The 18,813-nt window shown below is 40.6% G+C and overlaps 1 protein-coding gene across 1 annotated transcript in view; it reads right to left on the bottom strand.

Annotated features, from left to right (window-relative positions):
- Positions 1-6,034: 6,034 nt before the first annotated feature.
- LOC124134978 overlaps positions 6,035-18,813 on the bottom strand; it is a 31,689-nt gene continuing 18,910 nt past the window's right edge. The window contains exons 12-23 of the mRNA XM_046500108.2: positions 17,566-18,757; positions 15,568-16,955; positions 14,737-15,379; positions 14,239-14,355; positions 13,757-14,064; positions 12,129-12,236; positions 11,840-11,996; positions 11,426-11,609; positions 9,645-11,251; positions 8,289-9,548; positions 7,622-8,140; positions 6,035-6,507 (exon numbers count right to left, since the gene is read on the bottom strand). Coding sequence (XP_046356064.2) covers positions 6,242-6,507; positions 7,622-8,140; positions 8,289-9,548; positions 9,645-11,251; positions 11,426-11,609; positions 11,840-11,996; positions 12,129-12,236; positions 13,757-14,064; positions 14,239-14,355; positions 14,737-15,379; positions 15,568-16,955; positions 17,566-18,757 — 7,749 coding nt within the window. The 3' untranslated portion in view covers positions 6,035-6,241. The remainder of the gene's footprint in view (positions 6,508-7,621; positions 8,141-8,288; positions 9,549-9,644; positions 11,252-11,425; positions 11,610-11,839; positions 11,997-12,128; positions 12,237-13,756; positions 14,065-14,238; positions 14,356-14,736; positions 15,380-15,567; positions 16,956-17,565; positions 18,758-18,813) is intronic.

The following is an 18,813-nucleotide window of genomic DNA, read 5'->3' on the forward strand; positions in this document are numbered from 1 at the left end:
GGCAGTTGTCCTTTGTATGAACTCTTCTGATACCATTTGCTATGGAGGAGATAATGTCGCATTATCACCCTTACAAATACGAGCAATGCGTATCAAAATAAACCAAAGTGCAACAAAGGCCTTGTTCTTACCATTTGTCGCGATGTAGAAATATTCTTGATGTTTACTAAAGTAAAGAATATTTCAAGGCCATTATGTGTGTCATAATGTGTAACGTTGTCACATTGTAGCCAAATGTGATTTTTGTGAAGTAAGAGGTTAAAATGCGCGACAATGCGACATATTGATAATGTGGCGTTGTCGCTCATTTCCATTAATCATAGGCACGTGTAGTAAGTAAATTAATGGACAACAATACTGCAGTGGTCCTTTGTTAACTACAGTGATTATATAAGTACCAATGACAATGTCAATTGCTTTTCTCAAAATCAAACAAAACAGCAGAGCAAAAGCAAACTTATTTTTTTCTATTTCATATAATTTTTGTCCCCAGGGGACATGGAGTAAGTCGTTTTAGACACATGCATCACTCAGGGCACTCCTCCCACATCAAGTTGACACACTGTGAAAAACTTGCTCGCTCGTTCACATCAATGAATTCGCTGTGCAGAGTTGAGTCCTCTAAGCGTGAGAGGTACCTATCATCGTGGGTTCGAATCCTCGATTCATCCTGATTACCTTTCTTGGTTCGGACTGTGTCATTTCCGTCTTTCCCCCGATATTAATACGACACGATACGACATAACTGAAATACTATTCAGAGCGGCGTGAAACAATACTCACTAACTCATAGTTAGATTAAGACATGTATACTCATAAAAATAAATAACGCTTAGGTGGTACTGACATACATATATGAAAGGCATAAACATATGAACGAAATTTGAAGCGCAGTATCCTCTCTGGACTATAGCGACGTGACCGACCCAGGCTAAGCCGACTACGTGTCACATGCAGCTACCCGGGAACGCGTCATGCCACTGCTTCATTTGTTTCATATACGACGACAAGGATGTCTCACCAGACAGAAAGAGGGATAGCCTAGTGGTTAAAGCGTTCGCTCGTCACGTCGAAGACGCAGGTTCGATTCCCATATGGGTACAATGTGTGAAGCCCATTTATGGTGTCAACCGCCGCGATATTGCTGGAATATTGCTAAAAGCGGTATAAAACCATACTCACTCCCTAACTTACTAGACAGTACGGAACCGCATTCATAAGGCAAGTCTCAGAGCAAGATGACCTGCCAGAGGTATTTTGACGCAACATCTGGGACGTCAGTGGTGTCAAGAACCTAGAGTGAGGCTTGATCAGCGATGGAGAACTGTCGCCATGAACGTTTTGCTGCCAGCTGGATACAGAACGTGGACGACTTTGGCGGTGGCACAATAATAATGATGTTGGCGGATAGCTATTACGCTGGTAGAATGCATCTGGCGCAAGAGCAAGGCAACTTAACAGCCACTAATGTGAGTGAGTATATTTTAGCAATATACCAGCAATATCACGTCGAGAAGCACCCGAAATGGCTTCACACATGTAGGGAATCGAACCCGGGTCTTTGACGTGCCGAGCCAAAGCTTTAACCACTTGGCTACCACACGCCCTCCAACACACATACACAGATCACAATATACCCATACGAATAATTTTTAACATCCCTATATTAAGACTCATATATCTAGGGTGACAATATTTATTAGCATTGGTATATTGAAATGCAAATACTCAAATGGCCTAGTATACAGAAAGATATTAAAACATTAAACGCAAAGTCTATTTATTTTGTAAGATTGAGAGTGATTTCAAACTCCAATTTCGTATAACTGTTTGATTGTCATTCTAAGAATTTCTTACGTAAGTTTGCATGGTGTATAACACCGCACTCAGCAATAGTCTGTGAATAATCGAGTCTGGACCAGGCAATTGATTGATTGACGTCGATCTACGCAATTGGGATAAGACGACATGAACAAATCAATGGTATATTTCTTTTATCAGTTCAAGACATTTGGCTGACGAAAAACGACACCGACAGTAACGAAATACGAAATTATGTCTAAAGCAAAAATGGAAGATTTGTCATAATTTTGAGACAAGTAACCCACTTTCCCACTTTGTATTTAAGAATAATTGGAGCCAATAATACACTTTTTATTTTGGGCGATAATGTGACAACCTCGATATATTTTGACCTTGAAAAAATGTCGTGTTGCCGCAAATTGCGATAGTGCGACAAATGGTCAAAACGTTGTCGCATAGTACCGATTTGTTTAATTTCAACATCTTTTGCTTATATTTCTAAGGGTGACAACGCAACATAAGTTTCCCCAGATTTTAAACTTGCAATATTTAGGGTTTCATCTATTTGATCTATGTAATATGTATATCTGTTGGTATTCGTTCAATGGTGAACATTCATTAGATATTCCTCCATACAGACTGTATACATTGCTGTTTTAGTGACATTTCAGAACAACTTATACTTAGTGAGTGAGTACCCAGACTTGTAATTAAAAAATATGACGATTGTATGAAACAGTATCATGATTTAGATATATAATGTACACACTGCACTGGAACACACTACAACATGATCCACAATCGATAATTGGTTCCCATGCAGATATGATATAATTCAATGACTTATAAATGAAAACGTTAATAGGATTTGAAAAATATAAAGCACGTACATACACAGTGGTTGCATAAATAAATAAAACAATCAAAATGAGTTAAAACGATTGTTTTGGCGTCGTATCATTTCGATACAATGCGAGGACGCTAACATAAACTCCGTCGGTTCGAACGCACTTGAGTTTTGGAGGTCATATGGTATTCCCCCCGCAAGCCTTTCTTGGCATTCACACAGGGCGTTACAATCTTCAACCGTCGAGCGGGACAACAGAAAACTTTAGTGTTTAATATCTGCCCTTTATTATCGTTGTTTAACCTTGGTCCACATCATGCTTGTTGCGTTGATATTGTATTGGACATTAGTTCAAAGTCTGATAGATCTTTACCTGACAATACTTAAGTTTTGTATATAATACCGACAGAATTAACACGCATTATCATGCTTTCAAGCATCAAACAAGAACCCTAACGACGAAATTGGAGTGTTTGATAATGTCAAGCCTAAATACATAGAACAAGTTTATTTAATTTTTGAAGCCATTTTGCCATCTATCAAAGTAGGTCAGAATATGATTATTTAATAATTGGCGGCACGGCACGTGTTCCTTGCTCATCGCACAGGTAATTAATCAGGTGAAGCAATGTTGGTCGCGGAGAGTAGGTGGATGGGTGACCATGTTCGGCACCTTGGCACCTGATTGTTTCTAGGGCTTCGATCCTGCCCCACATTGAAGCCACATCTTCTTGGCCAAGTGACGTTCAAATTATGCCTCTGTTCACCCAGTAGTGAATGGGTACCCTGTTGGATGAGATGCAATATGGTTGTTAACCCTCTAGCGCCTCACAGGCAGCTGGGTTGTATACACCCCTAGGAGCTGAGAAGAATTGTTGAGTGCACACTGATTCATTTTCTGGTGGAAAGATGTCTAAGTGCTTAGAACATGCTTGTGCATGGAATACAGCACCATATAAATGGACTATTATTATTACATGACTTACATTGTGGTAGGATTTCACAGTCACCTGGGTAAACAACAGCACAAACTAAAGTTGGTATAAACAGCTGTGGTGGTATCACAAGAGTGAGTGAGTTGGGTTTATCGCTGCTTTTAACAGTATTCCAGTTATATCACGGCATGTCAGCTTAATGTGGGAGGAAAGCCCGCAGTGATTAAGGTCTCAGACGTTTACAACCTCGGTGAAACCCCACGAGCACGGGTATGGTGCATAATCGGGGCGAACCGGGATTCGAACCCACAATCATAGGTTTCAGGCATGCCCAAGGGACGCAACTCTGCACAGCGCGGCGCCTTAGACGACTGGGCCACCCGTGCCCCCTATCACATGACCTACCTAATATCATACTATATCCATCTATAAACAGATCCCAGGTGTGTGTACCCCAAAATATCAAGTAACCTCCCTGTTAACAATACACCAGGCAAAGTTGTCGCAGGTGTGAGTCTTATTTCAAATATGGCCTAACCTTCCACAATTTCAACCAATTCAGTCGAATGAGAACCAAGAGTGATGGACGAATGGAACCGGAGCCCCAATAAGGTATAAAGAGATTTTGCAATCCATGTGATGCCAGTCACGGCACTCCTGAAGTCACTGCCATGAAGTAAATCTTTTGTATATCGTCCAAATGTAATTTCTCTGTGCCGAACACACGTCCTTCACAATACAAGTGTGGCGGTGGGGTAGCCTGGTGGTTTAAGCGTTCGCTCGTCACGCCCAAGGCCATTGTTCGAATCCAAACATGCATAAAATGTTTGAATCTCCGCTGGAATAATGCGAAAAGCGGCCCTCACACAATACAAATTAAGTTTTACATATCAATACATCAATATGTGTTTATGCATGATGAAATAAACCCAACATAATTGGATTCTATGAAGAAATACATGTATACGTTCTGTCATGTGGCAGTATACATTACAAAATTGATAAATATCCAGTGATACACATGTATTCACTGAACGCTAGTCAACAACCAACAATATACAACACATACAAAAACAACCAAAAATTTCCATGATCTTATTCACAAATTTGCTTCATAATAAGAATGAAAGTTATAGACTGTGGTGCTATTCGCGAAGGAAAAGCTTGAATGTCAGTGTTATGCAAGCATCATCATTTGATATGTTATATCCTCTCACTGATTGGGGTTACGGGTGGCCCAGTCGTCTATGGCGCCGCGATCCGCTGTGCAGAGTTGCGTCCACTGGGCACGCCAGAAATCTATGATTGTGGGTTCGAATCCCGATTTGCCCCGATTATGTTTCTAGGTTTGTCAGCACCATACCTGTGCTCGTGGGGTTCACCGAAGTGGTAAACGTCTGAGACCTGCATTTCTTCCCATATTTAGCTGACACACCGGGATATAACTGGAATACTGTTAAAAGCAGCGTTAAACTCAACTCACTCACTCACCCTTCACTGATGATTGATTTCTTGAGCTGTGTTGAATATGAACTGGTTGCCGTTCATTCTGTATTCGAGTTTCCCCTCATGCTTCGATCCCATACTGAAACACGTAACGTGTGGTGTCTCTTGTGACACCATATAGGGAATCAACTGGGGTTGTAAACTCCCCAGGAAGTAGAGAATGAGTGCACACTGATCCACTGACCGTAGTAATCATGAAGGGATTTGAGCATGCTTCATTCTTGTTGAGTCTTGTTGAGGTGTATAATTGGTCACCGGTCCAACTGAGAAGTCCTCCGATGTAGTCCTATTTGGGACACATTCCTACCTTAGACGCGTGGTTAAGATTCATGAAGATGAGCACTTCAATGTCACGCACTCAGTGTTTAATTAGATGGAAGGATCAACATTTCCAAGGACCTTTATGCTCATGTTCGAAAGGAGATTTGTGATTTGTGTTAGTTATACTCATACAACATCATGCCTCATACAAGAAACAGGTGAGGTGAGGTGAGGTGAGGTGAGGTGAGGTGAGGTGAGGTGAGATGCAGTGAAGTGGGCTTCAACGTCGTGTTCAAGATTGCTGCACCTATATATATTGTGTATGTGCGTGCGTGCGTGCGTGCGCGCGCGCGCGTGTATGTGTGTGTGTGCTTGTACCAGCCTGACCAATCCCAGTTTTATAGTGCTAGCCAACTGAGATACCATGCCACAGTTTAACACTGATACTCCATTCAGACACAGTTGACTGATTTTCCTTGTTTTATCCCCTCAATGCCGAGTGCAAGGCATGGTAACAACAAGTACCATCTTTTAACGTATTATTGGTAGGTCGGAGTCGGGGATCCACTAGACCACCGAGGCGGTAGACTCATAAATATAATATGCGTTAGGGTATAAACCCGTGTTGAAAGCGTCTCGTCGTGAAGTATAATATATAAATAAATATATGAAGAGAACCATATTAACAGTTTTATATTGACTTCATTTATTTAAAAGCAAAGCAGACATACTTACACCAAAAAACAAGCAAATATTTCCTCTATTAAAAACACAATACACTTCCAATTTGAGACATGTGATGGTTTAATTATTTAATTATATGGACATGGATCAACAAAACAACAACACAATTCATTTCAAGCAAGCTTCAATTAAATTACCTTTGCAGCTAATAAAGGGCTAGAAAGTGTGAATAAATGCCGAATTTCCCAGTTTCGGTATTTGCTTTGATTGTTACAAAGACGCCAGGTTCATTTGTATATGTTGTTGCAAGCAGATAAGTATCTGTGGTAACCTTTTGTTGAATTATGTCTGCAAATCCTTGTCTTGTACCAATGGTTACATCATATTCAGTCTTCATGTTGAAACTGTCAAACACATTTGACCAGTCTACCGTGAGGTGTCCATTCACCAGTGTTGCCGTGGGCTCGACCCCTAAGAAAATGCAAGATGGATTCGAATGTTCATTGTTTGGATGAAACACGACTGTTTCTTCTTATTATTTTGCTACTACTACTACTACTACTACTACTACTACTACTACTACTACTACTACTACTGCAGCTTCTACTACTATTGGTACTACTACTACTACTACTACTACTACTACTACTACTACTACTTCAACGACTACTGATGCTACTATTACCATTCTTATTCTAGTAACTCTCGACTGGTATGCTACATTTCAAACATTTCTGCCACAATAACTTCAAATGTTACCATGACAATAATGATATCACTGCTATATTGATGTACATCTTTCAGAAGCAAGAGTGTCCACTGGCTAATATGTCTATTTTTAACCCTTGCCCTTTCAGGCCGACATTTCTGTGTGAAAAAGAGAAGCTCGGGAGACATCTGACATATCGATAGTCGTATCAGAGAACGTTTTACAAAATCAGCATCGGGGTTCAGAAAGTTTGGGCGTTGTTATCGCGTGTCAAATTTGCGCTGAAACTATTAAAAAAATAGCGAAGATAAATATTTTCGAAGTCTTTACTGATTTGTAACTGTGCCGTTTATATATTGGATGCAAATTTATTTACATTTTAACTCTAACACAGTGATTGAGAAGCAATGCTATTTTCTGATGACCCAAGCTCAACGTCTCATGTTACCGCGATGTGCAGTGTCATATGATACTGTACATTCCGTGAGCCTCTGTAATAGTATAAATGAAAAAAAGTCAGGAATGATTATCTTTACTCTGGCAATCTGTCACGTGGGTTGATACTGAAGGAAGAAAAACTCGAATCTTTTCATTATTTGATCAACAAGGTCGCCTTCTTTGGTAGTCGTCATCTGTGTGAAGACGTTCGAAATATGAACCGCGATCTGATTGGATGTCGTGTTACCGTAACATGAGGCCAAACCTGAGCTCTACATGGAGTGGAGCCGCGATCGAGCCAAGAAAAGTGGAACTGAAAGGGCAAGGTGAAAGCTAGAATTCAAATTGGCACTCTTGCTCTGGGAAGATGTCTGATGTCATATTCCTCCACTGCTGTGCTATGCTACTTGTACTACAATACCACCTACTCATACGTACCTGTGATCAAAGGCGACCGGCTCTCGACTGTTATGGTACTGTTGAGGATATTGCTGTACTGGACCCTGCCATTCACAGCGCGGACCTGGATTTCATACACATGTCCATCTTGGAGACTCAACCCGTCAAGTGTTGCATAGGTCTTCTTTCCTGTAGATACCCAATCTGCTACAGGTCTACCATGTTCTAGAAGGCGACATTCATTGCCCCAGATCTCAGGAGTGTTCCCATTCTGCCAAACGAACTCTATGTGGTCGGTGTAAGGTTGTGTGGTAGTCGAGACGAGTCCTGAAGATATCTGATTGTCCACAAGGACTTTCAAAGAGTTTAGCGGGAGAGCAGGAGGGTGGTATACAACCTGCAGGGCTTCTGAAGTGATAGTTGTCTCCATGTTTACATTGTTGAGACAACGGACCCATGCATAGAGGAAACTGCCTTGAGGAGCAGGGATATTCTGGATTTCACAACTAGTCATTGCCAGTGACTGCATCCAAATAGGCTCGTAAGTATGTGGGGTTCCTGAAATTAAAAAAACATGTGCAACGCATTTCAAAAGCTTGACTGCAGTGTTAAAACGAGACTTTGAGGATATATGATCTTCTGTTTTCTGCAATATACAACACCGCTTTACACATTTTTGTTTGTAAAGTAAAAAAATGTCCATTACCATATGTACATAAGCACCAGTCTATTCCACTTTCGTCATCTTCGACCTCCCACGTCATCTTAATAGAAACAGTATTAGATCCTTCTGTGTATTCAAGGCTTGATGATGCAAACCTAATCTCTGGTGGAGTGTGGTCGATGGTGATTGGCTTGGATGTGAAGATGGTTCTGAGACCAGCATTGTTCTCTGCCATCACCGTAACATGAACAGGGCTACCATGTGGCTCTTCCACCAGAATCATTTCATGGTTGCTGACAGACGTTGGAGACAAGGCACGGATCTGGTATCCTCCCTTGCTTGTTCCTGCTCCAAGCCACACACTTCTTGTCCCGCTTTCTTGATCTATTACCCTGGCACAAACAGCAACAACAGACGGTCGAATTTGCCAAACTGTGATGCCATTTTCTGAATTGGTCTCTACTATGTTTTGACATTCACTGAGTGTTACATCTAAGGCATCTGATATATTAGTGCCGGTGATTGATATACTTATGTTAGTAGGGCCGGAATTGGGGGCCAGGAAGCTATGCGATGCCAGTGTTTGTACAGTTTTCTTCTCAAACATAGCCGGAATATGAAGTTTGCCAACTGTAAAAATGACATTTGTCGTGTGGATGTTCAAGTCGCCCACAACCCTCATCTGATAGAATGTTTTCTTCTGCAGATATTCAGAGGTGTGAAGTAGAATGGAATTATGCCGAAGATATGTGTAATTAGCAGAAGTAAAGTTCGATGTCCTGTCAAGAAAAGATGTGCATTGAAAGGCTTTTGAAGCTGATGTGTCAATCAGTATGCTTGGCGACTCAGCAGTACTACTGCGAAGGCCTGCAGCATCAACTGCTCTGACTGCAATGCGATACCTCTTCTTCTCTTCTAGTTTTAGATTTTCTATGGTGATCTCATTTTCCATTCCATGGTACTTGAACATGGAGTCCAGGATATGTTCTCCCTCTTTTACAATCGCGATTTCAAATCTCTGAACATAGGAATGATAGTCTTCAAATCCATGCCAAGAAGCCTTCAGTGTTGTGTTGGATGACTGAAACTCGATGTTCTTGTGACGGTCAGTGTTGAAGACTACTCCAACTACAGGTGGTGTATCATCAACTACAAAACCATCAGACACTGCTATAGTCTGCAGACCAGCCGAGTTGGTTGCCCTGATGCTACTGTAGTATTTCGTACCACTTTTCAGGTATGCCAGAGGAATCGTATATGAAGTTTGTTTACCCACGGATGTTTGTGGTATGGTGTCATCTCCTGGAATAAAGAAAATATATCAATACAGACGTGTCCACTGGCATAATGTTAAGTGTCAGTTCATTTAATTAAGTTATTAAAGGAGTATATTCGTACCTTCAGGTGACGTTCCAACCCAAATTTCAAAGCCTGTCAATGTTGTTTGTGTGTCGTTGAACACTCCTTCCCAACACGATAATACTGTTTGTCCATGACTGAAATATTCCAAGTCCATTTTGCAAGACCCATCTGAATCCAGGGGTGACTTAGCCCTCTGAACTGCAGGTGGTGTGTGGTCAACCAGGATACTATGAGACTGGAACACAGCGTAATCACTGAAGCTAAACCAGGCTTTCACGTGGATGATATATTCTGATCCATGCTGAAGTGATCGTCCTCGAGGAAGGCAGTGTATAAGCCTGGTACGTTTCCCTATTTCCCGCCATACAGTTTCAGTTTTGAGATCAAATATTCCAACTCCTGGTGATTTTCCTTTTTTCCCAATGCTCCATTGAAATCGAGTGAATGAGTTTAATACCTGCGATGAAGAGGCCTCCCAATGGGCAGTTAGACATGATGATGAGCTGGTAACTGTAGTATCTGCCTCAAGACCAGGATGTACAACTATGTCGGTACTCTTCAGTTTACTGGTTGTATCAGTGCAGTTCTGCTGTGTTGAAGTCAGCAGACAACGCTGTCCTAAAACAGCACATGTGCAGTCCCCAGTGCAGTAATGAACTGAGCATGAGTGGCGTTGGAGTTCCAACATCCCCTTTGTATGTTTCACATCAGTGGCAACAACTGCCACCGTCACCTTTCCTACTGCACTTGATAGGCCAGCGGTATTTGTTGCTGAGATCGTCAGGATTATATTTTCTCCAGTTCTGATCTGATCACTGAGTATGAAAGAAGATGATTGTTCAGTAGTGTGTTTGTCATGTGGTATTTCAGCAATACCGTTCGACAGTTCAGTACCATCAAATGTTCGACTAACAGAGATAAAATAGGCCTGGATTCCAGATTCAGTGTCTGTAAAGCCAAGCCATATCAGGTTGAAACGTGTCTTGGTTACACCTGTGTCTGTGATACTTTCCCATACCATTGGCGATTCGAATCCTCCCAGATGTGGGGGAGTAGAGTCTATACGAATCTGGTTACTTGTGGCTGTGGAGCAGAGGTCTGCAGCATTACAGGCAGTGACAGTGGCCGTGTAGACATCTCCACTTCTCATTAGATTCCCTGCTTTGAAGAGGATGGTGGTGGAGTCCTGAGCGCAAATGTGTATATTTTCAATAGCAGATGATCCATCGTGATGAGTAGACAGAGACACCATGTGCCTTTGAATTGGACTATCAACGTCTGTGAACTTCCATCGAAGATGAAGCATGGAGTTCTCCCACTGCACATTCACAGCAGATATGTTTTTAGAGTAGGGTGATGTAAACGTAGGTTTTTCTGTTACTACTGGTGAGGATGCGTCAACGATGAAACTGTCTGAAGTGGATGTGGCCACTAGACCTGCTTGGTTTGTAGCATTGACAGTAACATACAGGGGATGACCAGATGGCAGCTTAAGACCAGTTTTAAGAACTGAGTCAGAAAGGAGGTTGTTAATACTTGGAAGGACATCGCATTTTCCCGTGGATGTTCCAACACACCAGGCGAAGTGGTTGATTCCTGTTTCTGGGTCCTCAAATCCAAACCATCGTGCGGTGAGAGTGGAACTGAAATGTCATTACAGATAAGGTAAAATGAACCAGGATTGAACTACAATATATTTGCAGAGATATTCCAAGGAATGTGTAAGTACATGAGGTATAAGTGATGTCAACGATTATTATATACACTTACTCATGGTGAATTAACACATTGTTTAACAGAATAATGAATATAGTTACACGTGTCCATTATATTTGCGATGCAGTCCATCATGTCCCACAAAAACTATGCCAGGTACTGGAGGCGAGTTGTCCAGAATGATCCCATCTGATACAGACTTTGAGCAAAGACCTGCATGGTTACAAGCCTCAACACTGCAGTAGAACTTTATCCCGAGAGGCAAGTCTCCAGTCCATGACATTTCTGGGAAACAATCCAACCAATAATATGTGATTTCAGAAATAAGTGGTTTCTCACTATATGTTAGGAGTCAATTAACAATTCTCCGGTTAAAAAGCGTTGGTCAATTCTAGTGTAGTTAAACCTGACGATGTAAAACCTAATTTATGAATGCCACAATGTATAAGGAACATTCAAATTAAATAATTATTGTTTTCAAATGTATTTATCTAGGTATAGATATCTGTCTGCACCTGTTCCTAATCCTGTATGTGTGTCTGTCTCTACATCATCCAGATAGGGCTGAGTCCCAAGACTAACATGGAAGGAGGACAACCCAGAGTGGGGATCATCAAATCCAGACCAGTGACAACTGTACCTGTCAGTGTAACTCTGGTAGTCTAGCTCCACCTGAAGCAAATTGTTTGTGGGTGTAAGCTTGTGAAATTTATATTGTAATCTTCGAATTGTTTGGATTCTTAAATCAGGGAATACATTGTAATGTGGACTTAACTCGTTCCATTTATCAGTGCAGGACTCTACCTTGTTTGCATTTTCCCCATCTGCAACAACACCTTTAGTAGGTGGTGACGTGTCCACAGTGAAGGTGTTGGACACTGCTGTAGAAGTCAATCCAGCTCGATTTGTAATCTGAACAAAGATTGCAACAAAATAAAACGTTTCTAATGTTAATGCATTCATCGTGTTATATTTACATACTCCTGTTGGCATTGGTTTGGTTTGGTTTTTGGTTTGTTTTGTTGTTTAACGCCGTACTCAGCAATATTTCAGCTATATGACAGCGGTCTGTAAATAATCGAGTCTGGACCAGACAATCCAGTGATCAATATCATGAGCATCGATCCACGCAATTGGGATCGATGACATGCATTAACCAAGTCAGCGAGTCTGACCACCCGATCCCGTTAGGCGCCTTTTACGAGAAGCATAGTCGCCTTTTACGGCTAGCATGGGTTGCTGAAGACCTATTCTACCCCGGAATCTTCACGGGTCTGTTGGCATTGGAATAACTATTGAAGCAGAAACATTGACAGTCTTGATTGTCTTCATTAGGATTATTTGTAAACTAACGGAAAGGAATGCTTCTGGGCATCATTGACTATCACTGGCAATAATAGAGAAAGCAAACAAAGATTTTGCAAGAGAACGATATATTGATGTTCAGGAAAAATGAATTCAACATGAGAGTGTTAACACATATGAATGTCATCTCAGGTTGAAAGTGGCGTGGGGTCAATTGTCAGTTCACAACTCTGTATCGGGTATGGTCACCATTATATGACACACGTTTGACAATGTCGCCTCACGTCAGCGGTTGGTTCGGAAGTCAATGTAAACGACGTTCCATTTCAGCTCACATCTGTTCGATTGGCAACAGATCGGGTGAAACAGTGAGTTTTGTTTTCCAAAGATGTCTGTGACCACATGTACAACGTGGGAGCGTGTCCTGCTGTGACTACCATGGATCTCAATGAACGGCAGGACGTGAAGACGGATAACTTCGTCACGATACCGTACACCTGCCAGAATGCCACCAGTGATGACTAGAGGGGTGCTGTGGTGTGCAGTGAACGGCTGAACCATGCGTATATGATTATCTTACCGCCGTTACTCGTGAGTGTCCAGTATATATTCAGTCCTTGGTGTATGGTGACTGTATGGTGTCCGTATGAACACCAAATGCATACACACAACGTTTGTGCAATTCGGGTGTCAAACATTCCAGTTGCACATTTTCAGATAACGTTTACAAGGTTTGGCCGTCAACAAAGTTGCTTTTCACATTTAAAACACTTTAACGATTTATTCTAACTTGACTCGGTCCCACGTGCACGTGACGAATTTCTGACATTCCTTCGTGGTGTTCATGGATAAATATGACAAAGTAATTATCAGATATTATTCTGGAAAATCCATGGCGATTGTATTTTTATGTTACTTTTCTGATGCATATGGTTGTTTCTGTTAGCATATAATTAACTTTGTGTTATTTGTGTTTCACTACATTAGGTTTTACACTTAATGTTGTAAATGTAAACCTTTTTTGTAAATGTAACTTACTTAAACAATGAATTAACTGATTTGAATGACGAAATGTAAAATTAATTCCTTTAAGCAACGAATATGCTGATTTGAATAACAAAAAGTACCATTAGTTTTGCAAAATATCCATGTCCATCAGTGAACTTCTTCATGTGAATATCTGCAAATGTCTTCGTATATTTCGTTGAAGGCGACAGTGTTCCAGTGCTGGTCGATCCTATAGAGAGATATGTTGAAAGGATGCCAGACTCAGGATCTTCGAATCCGGCCCAATGGACAGTCAACCTGTCTCCTGACACCACACTATGACTGTCAAGAGTGTCACCAATGAAGATATCGCCTGTCTTAGGTGGTGTAACATCAACCATAACAGCATCAGATGTTGCTGATGTTGAGTGTCCAAGTCGATCATAAGCTGTAATGACAACAGAACAACAGTGATGGCATGTTCCCATATCATTTTAGGAGAACAAACGCGTTCTTAAAAGTGAAAGTGATTTTTACATTTTGTAGTTTATTCAATTTTAGTTTGATAAAGTTAGTTGTTTGGGGGATAGTACTTGTGTTTAAGCTAGTAATCTGGACGTACCTTTCACATTTGCATAGTAGGTTTTGCCATTCTCCAATGTGATGTTCCAAAAGTATGCGGTGTGTACAAAGCCAACATTTGTGAAGATCAGAACATCCTGGCCTCCTGGGTAAGTACCTTGAACACATGAAAGAGGTAACATATTGGGGGTTATATAAATCACACCAAAAGGAAAAATCATTATTAATCGACATATATTAGATAATTAATGGTATTTTGATTTTGTTGGATTCTGAAATCATTATTCAGTACAGCTTGTCTATAACAGTTATGTGAAAGCTTTGTTTCTGTGCAAATATATACATACACTGATCAAAAACATTAGGGATCATGAATTATCTTTTTTATATTCCGAAAACATTCAAGGAAACTAACTAAAATAATATTGCCAAAATTATTCATAATCCCTAACTTTGTTTGGTTAGTATATTTAAAAGTTGATAACTTATAACTAGCAAGGTTTAATAACAGGATTATGCTTATGTTAAATGCACGTACCTATGGCACCTGAGAAGTGAGTTATGCCTGACTCAATGCTATTGAAGATGGATTCTTGTTCATTGAAACCTGACCAAGCCATAACCAGAACATCCGTTTCTGTAAGGAACCCATTTTGTTGGTTCACCACCCAAACATCACCTTTGATAGGGGGCCTGTCATCTATGATAACACCATCTCCACATTCAGATATTGTTAATCGAGTGTTTTCGCTTTGGACACATATATAATATTTCATGCCATCCATTAAATATCGACCATGAAACTTAGCAACTGGTCCTACTTTATCTACACTGGTGATACATTTGTCATCAGATTTACAATCAGGTGGAATGTGAGGGTCTGTCATCAAATACCAGGTGGATGTCCGGCCTTGTAGTCCATGCATAACTCCCGCCAGTTTAATGTTAGACTCGGCAATGTCAGTATCAAAAGACGGAAGATTTGAAACTTGCAGCTTCTCCATCATTTTGATAATTTTTGGAACATCCTTTTGGTCCACTTCAACAAGTCTGTTCCCTTCTTTCCTAGTATGTTGAAGAGTTCTACACGATGTATCAGACAGCCCAGATGGACATATGACTCTGACACAAATGCTGATGACACTGTGAGACTGAACATGGTCCTCAATACAGATGTCAGACTGAAAGGAGAATGGAAAATTATCTCTAACACAGTATCCCCAATGCAAGTAAAGCCCATCAAAACGCTTAACATGATGTGAAGGATATCCAAGATAGCCATATATTCCTGTGTGCAACTGTGGCAAGACTGTTATAAGGTATTATTTTTTATCAGTATTAATTCATGTATAAAAAACGTTACTACTACCTTTCCTGTGGCGAGTGACTGGTCCGTTTGCCAGAAAGTTAACGGATTGTTACGTTTGTCTGCAACTGACCGCTGATAGATGATTGTCTTTCCATCTTCTGGTTCTGCTTCACATTCAATACTATCAACGTGAATTGTCACAGCATGACAAGATGATTTGGATCTATTGGTGAAGGATGCTGTCATTGTTACTTTTGGCAGTCCAGTGATAGCCTTAACACCATCTGAATGTTTCCATGGTAAACACACACTGTCAAAACAGGGCCTCACAAACACTTGATACACCTTGCCAGGATCTAGGACCATATTCGTGAAGTCTGCATAGTCAGTGCCACTATCAACAATAATAGAAGATAGGGTTTTATAACATTGTGTCCGGTTTTCGCAGTGCATTCTTTCCTTGAGGGCAGCTTCAAAATGAGTTGTTAGCACTTTCCAAGGACCAGCATATGTCCAGTAAGATGACACTTTGTTCTTCGACAACGTGTAATCAGTGTCCAGAGAACACATGTGAATAGTTGCGTTGTTGGTGTCAACAGCAGAGTCAGTAATGTAGAACCGGGGATAATGTGTCAAAGGTACAAATTCATATGTAGCCAAGTCTTGCATTTTTCCATTCGACTTGAAGAGAACATCATCCGACTTTATTTTTCCACTTAAGGATTGTTGAAACTTAACAATGTATCTCTGACCAATACCGAGAGAGGAAGATGCTTTGTATGCCCTCGTAATATTGATGTCTAAAGTTGTATCTGTGTCTAGGTCCAATCCAAAGGTGTTGTAAATGTTAATATCACATGCTACTCCATCAAATACCTTTAGGAGAAATTGTTCATCAGATGGTTGATCTATAATAATGAAACCATCAGATGATGCATATGATGTACCACTTGAACTGGTTGCTCTTACCGTAGCATAATAGTTCACACGTGGTTTGAGACCTGGTGAGGTGATACAAACACTTTTGTTGTTTACAACTCTGAATGGACTAATGTCACTTCCATTTACAACAGCTCCCAACGCCACTTCAAATTGGACAATTCCGTGATGATGGAAGCCATTCCACTTAACACAGGACTTGTTTTGTGTGGAATGAAATTCAACATCATCCTTACTGTCCTCATGCAATGGGTCAATGTCATACACGATCCCATGTCCTGGTGGGAATCTGGATGGCACTGTAATCTTCTTTGTGTTGACGATAGTGAAATGGCCAGCAGAATTGTACACATACAGTTCAAAGAGAAATGGTTTGTTAAGCTCCGAGTCCATCTCTTGCAGTCGTGTGAGTGGATATCTGATGCAACCAGCATGACCCTGAATCTGACACGCTTTTGTGATGTGCTTTGGAGTTTGGAGAATAGGTGTGACATGAACCCCATCATGCACTGAAACGAAATTCAAAGTATTGGTTCAAATAAAACCGAGAAAGCCATTTCCATAATCACAAGAAAACTAAGAGACTAACAATTGATATTCTGTAGATGGGTGGGGGGAGGGTGGGAGAGGAGTTCTTGTATAGAGACTAGATATATGTTTAGCTACAGCTGCAAAACCAGTTTTAAAATAAAACAAAACGTTTACATTTTCTCAATAAATTGCCACTTTTGCAACAATGTATTTTTTATGGCAGGCAACTTCTTTTTGTTCAAGTGTCTGAAGCCTTATTTTATTTTAAAAGTATTGTCTGGAACAATTTATTAGTTCAATAAAATACCATAACTTGTGTCATTGGGGATGCCTTTGTCTTGCCTTCATGTCATATATCATATCTATAAGGAGCTCCAGTATTTCACATATTGTTTTATCAGTACCTCCGCAAATGACATTTGCTTTCATTTTGACACATTGTTCTGAACCTTTAAGATATAACTGCATCTAACGTTATTGGTTTATCCAAGTTATACTTTCATACCATAAACGTTCCTAAGATTAATTAACTCAAACATAGACACTCTGTTTATAAAAGGATGAGCTAATTATTTTGTAAGGTCTTACCGATTCTGTACAAAACAGTAAATTGGGAATCCTGTTGCTCTGAATCTGTGAAGGTCATATTGTTCCATGTTATAATGACAAAATCACCGCTTGATTTTGGTGATAAAATCTCAGTAACAGCAGGAGGTGTATTGTCAATCATCACTGGTCCAAACGTTACAACTGAAGTCAATCCAGCCTTATTAACTGCCTTTAGAAAAATGTAGAAGATGTTCTTCCCAGAAAAGCCAGCATGATTAAGCTTAAAAGAGTGACGTCCTTTACTCGACGCATAGTCCAGAATATCTGGATCATGAACTGCTGTCTTGTCAGATCCAAATCCTACTGAGAAATCTCGCATTTGGCTTTCATTCTCTGAGCAGTTCCATTGAAGTTCTATCTTGTCAGATGGAAGAAAGATCACAGAGTCTTCAAAAGATGGAAGATATCTGCAGAGGCTATCGGCCATTTCTGTATCATTCAAGATTCCATTAACCTTAGGAAAGATGTAAGCAAACGTTGATGTGGACCCTGATTTGCATCTCTGTGAACATTCACTTGTCTTCTGTAACAGATTTAGTGTTAGATTTCTTTTGACAAGCCAGAGATCCCCATTCAGGCGTACAACATGTTCAGTTGATGTTTGTGCAGATCTCAATATGACATTGTAAAATGATGGTGGTGAAATATCCCTGATGATTCCGTCGGAACAGGCGGCTTTTGAAGGAGTTAGGGCGGCATTGAAAGCTACAACGGTTGCATAATATTTGCTCGTCTCTTCACGAATTGTAAACTGCGCTGTATTTATGCTTCCTGGAATATTGATCACATCTGTAATGTTCTTCATATCGTCAAGTGTCAGACACTTGATGTCCAGACCGACCAGGTAGTTGTTGATACCACTCTCATGGTCAATAAACCCTGCCCAGTTGACCAACACAGTATCCTCACTTGTGTAGTCCACATCAGGACCGTCCACCCCTCCTTCTTTAACGGTCCCTGCTTCAGGTGGAGAGGTGTCCACAAGAATGTCCAGGTGGTCGATGGTCCGCAGATCTGCTTCGTTTGTTGACACGACCGTGAAGTAGAAGGCCTGGTTGTGTTGAGCATGATTGGTCTTGTTTGCCACAAGCCCATTCAATTTCACAGAGTAGTTGTGAAACTGACACTCTCCAATAGAGGGACAGTAGCAGCTGTAATTCGATGGACATGGCTGCAAATAGAATATAAGTATAAAATAAATAAATATATAACTAAATACTATACAAT

Source organism: Haliotis rufescens, unplaced genomic scaffold, assembly GCF_023055435.1.
Source record: "Haliotis rufescens isolate VD_foot unplaced genomic scaffold, xgHalRufe1.0.p SCAF_15, whole genome shotgun sequence".
NCBI classification, from domain to species: Eukaryota; Metazoa; Mollusca; class Gastropoda; order Lepetellida; family Haliotidae; genus Haliotis; species Haliotis rufescens.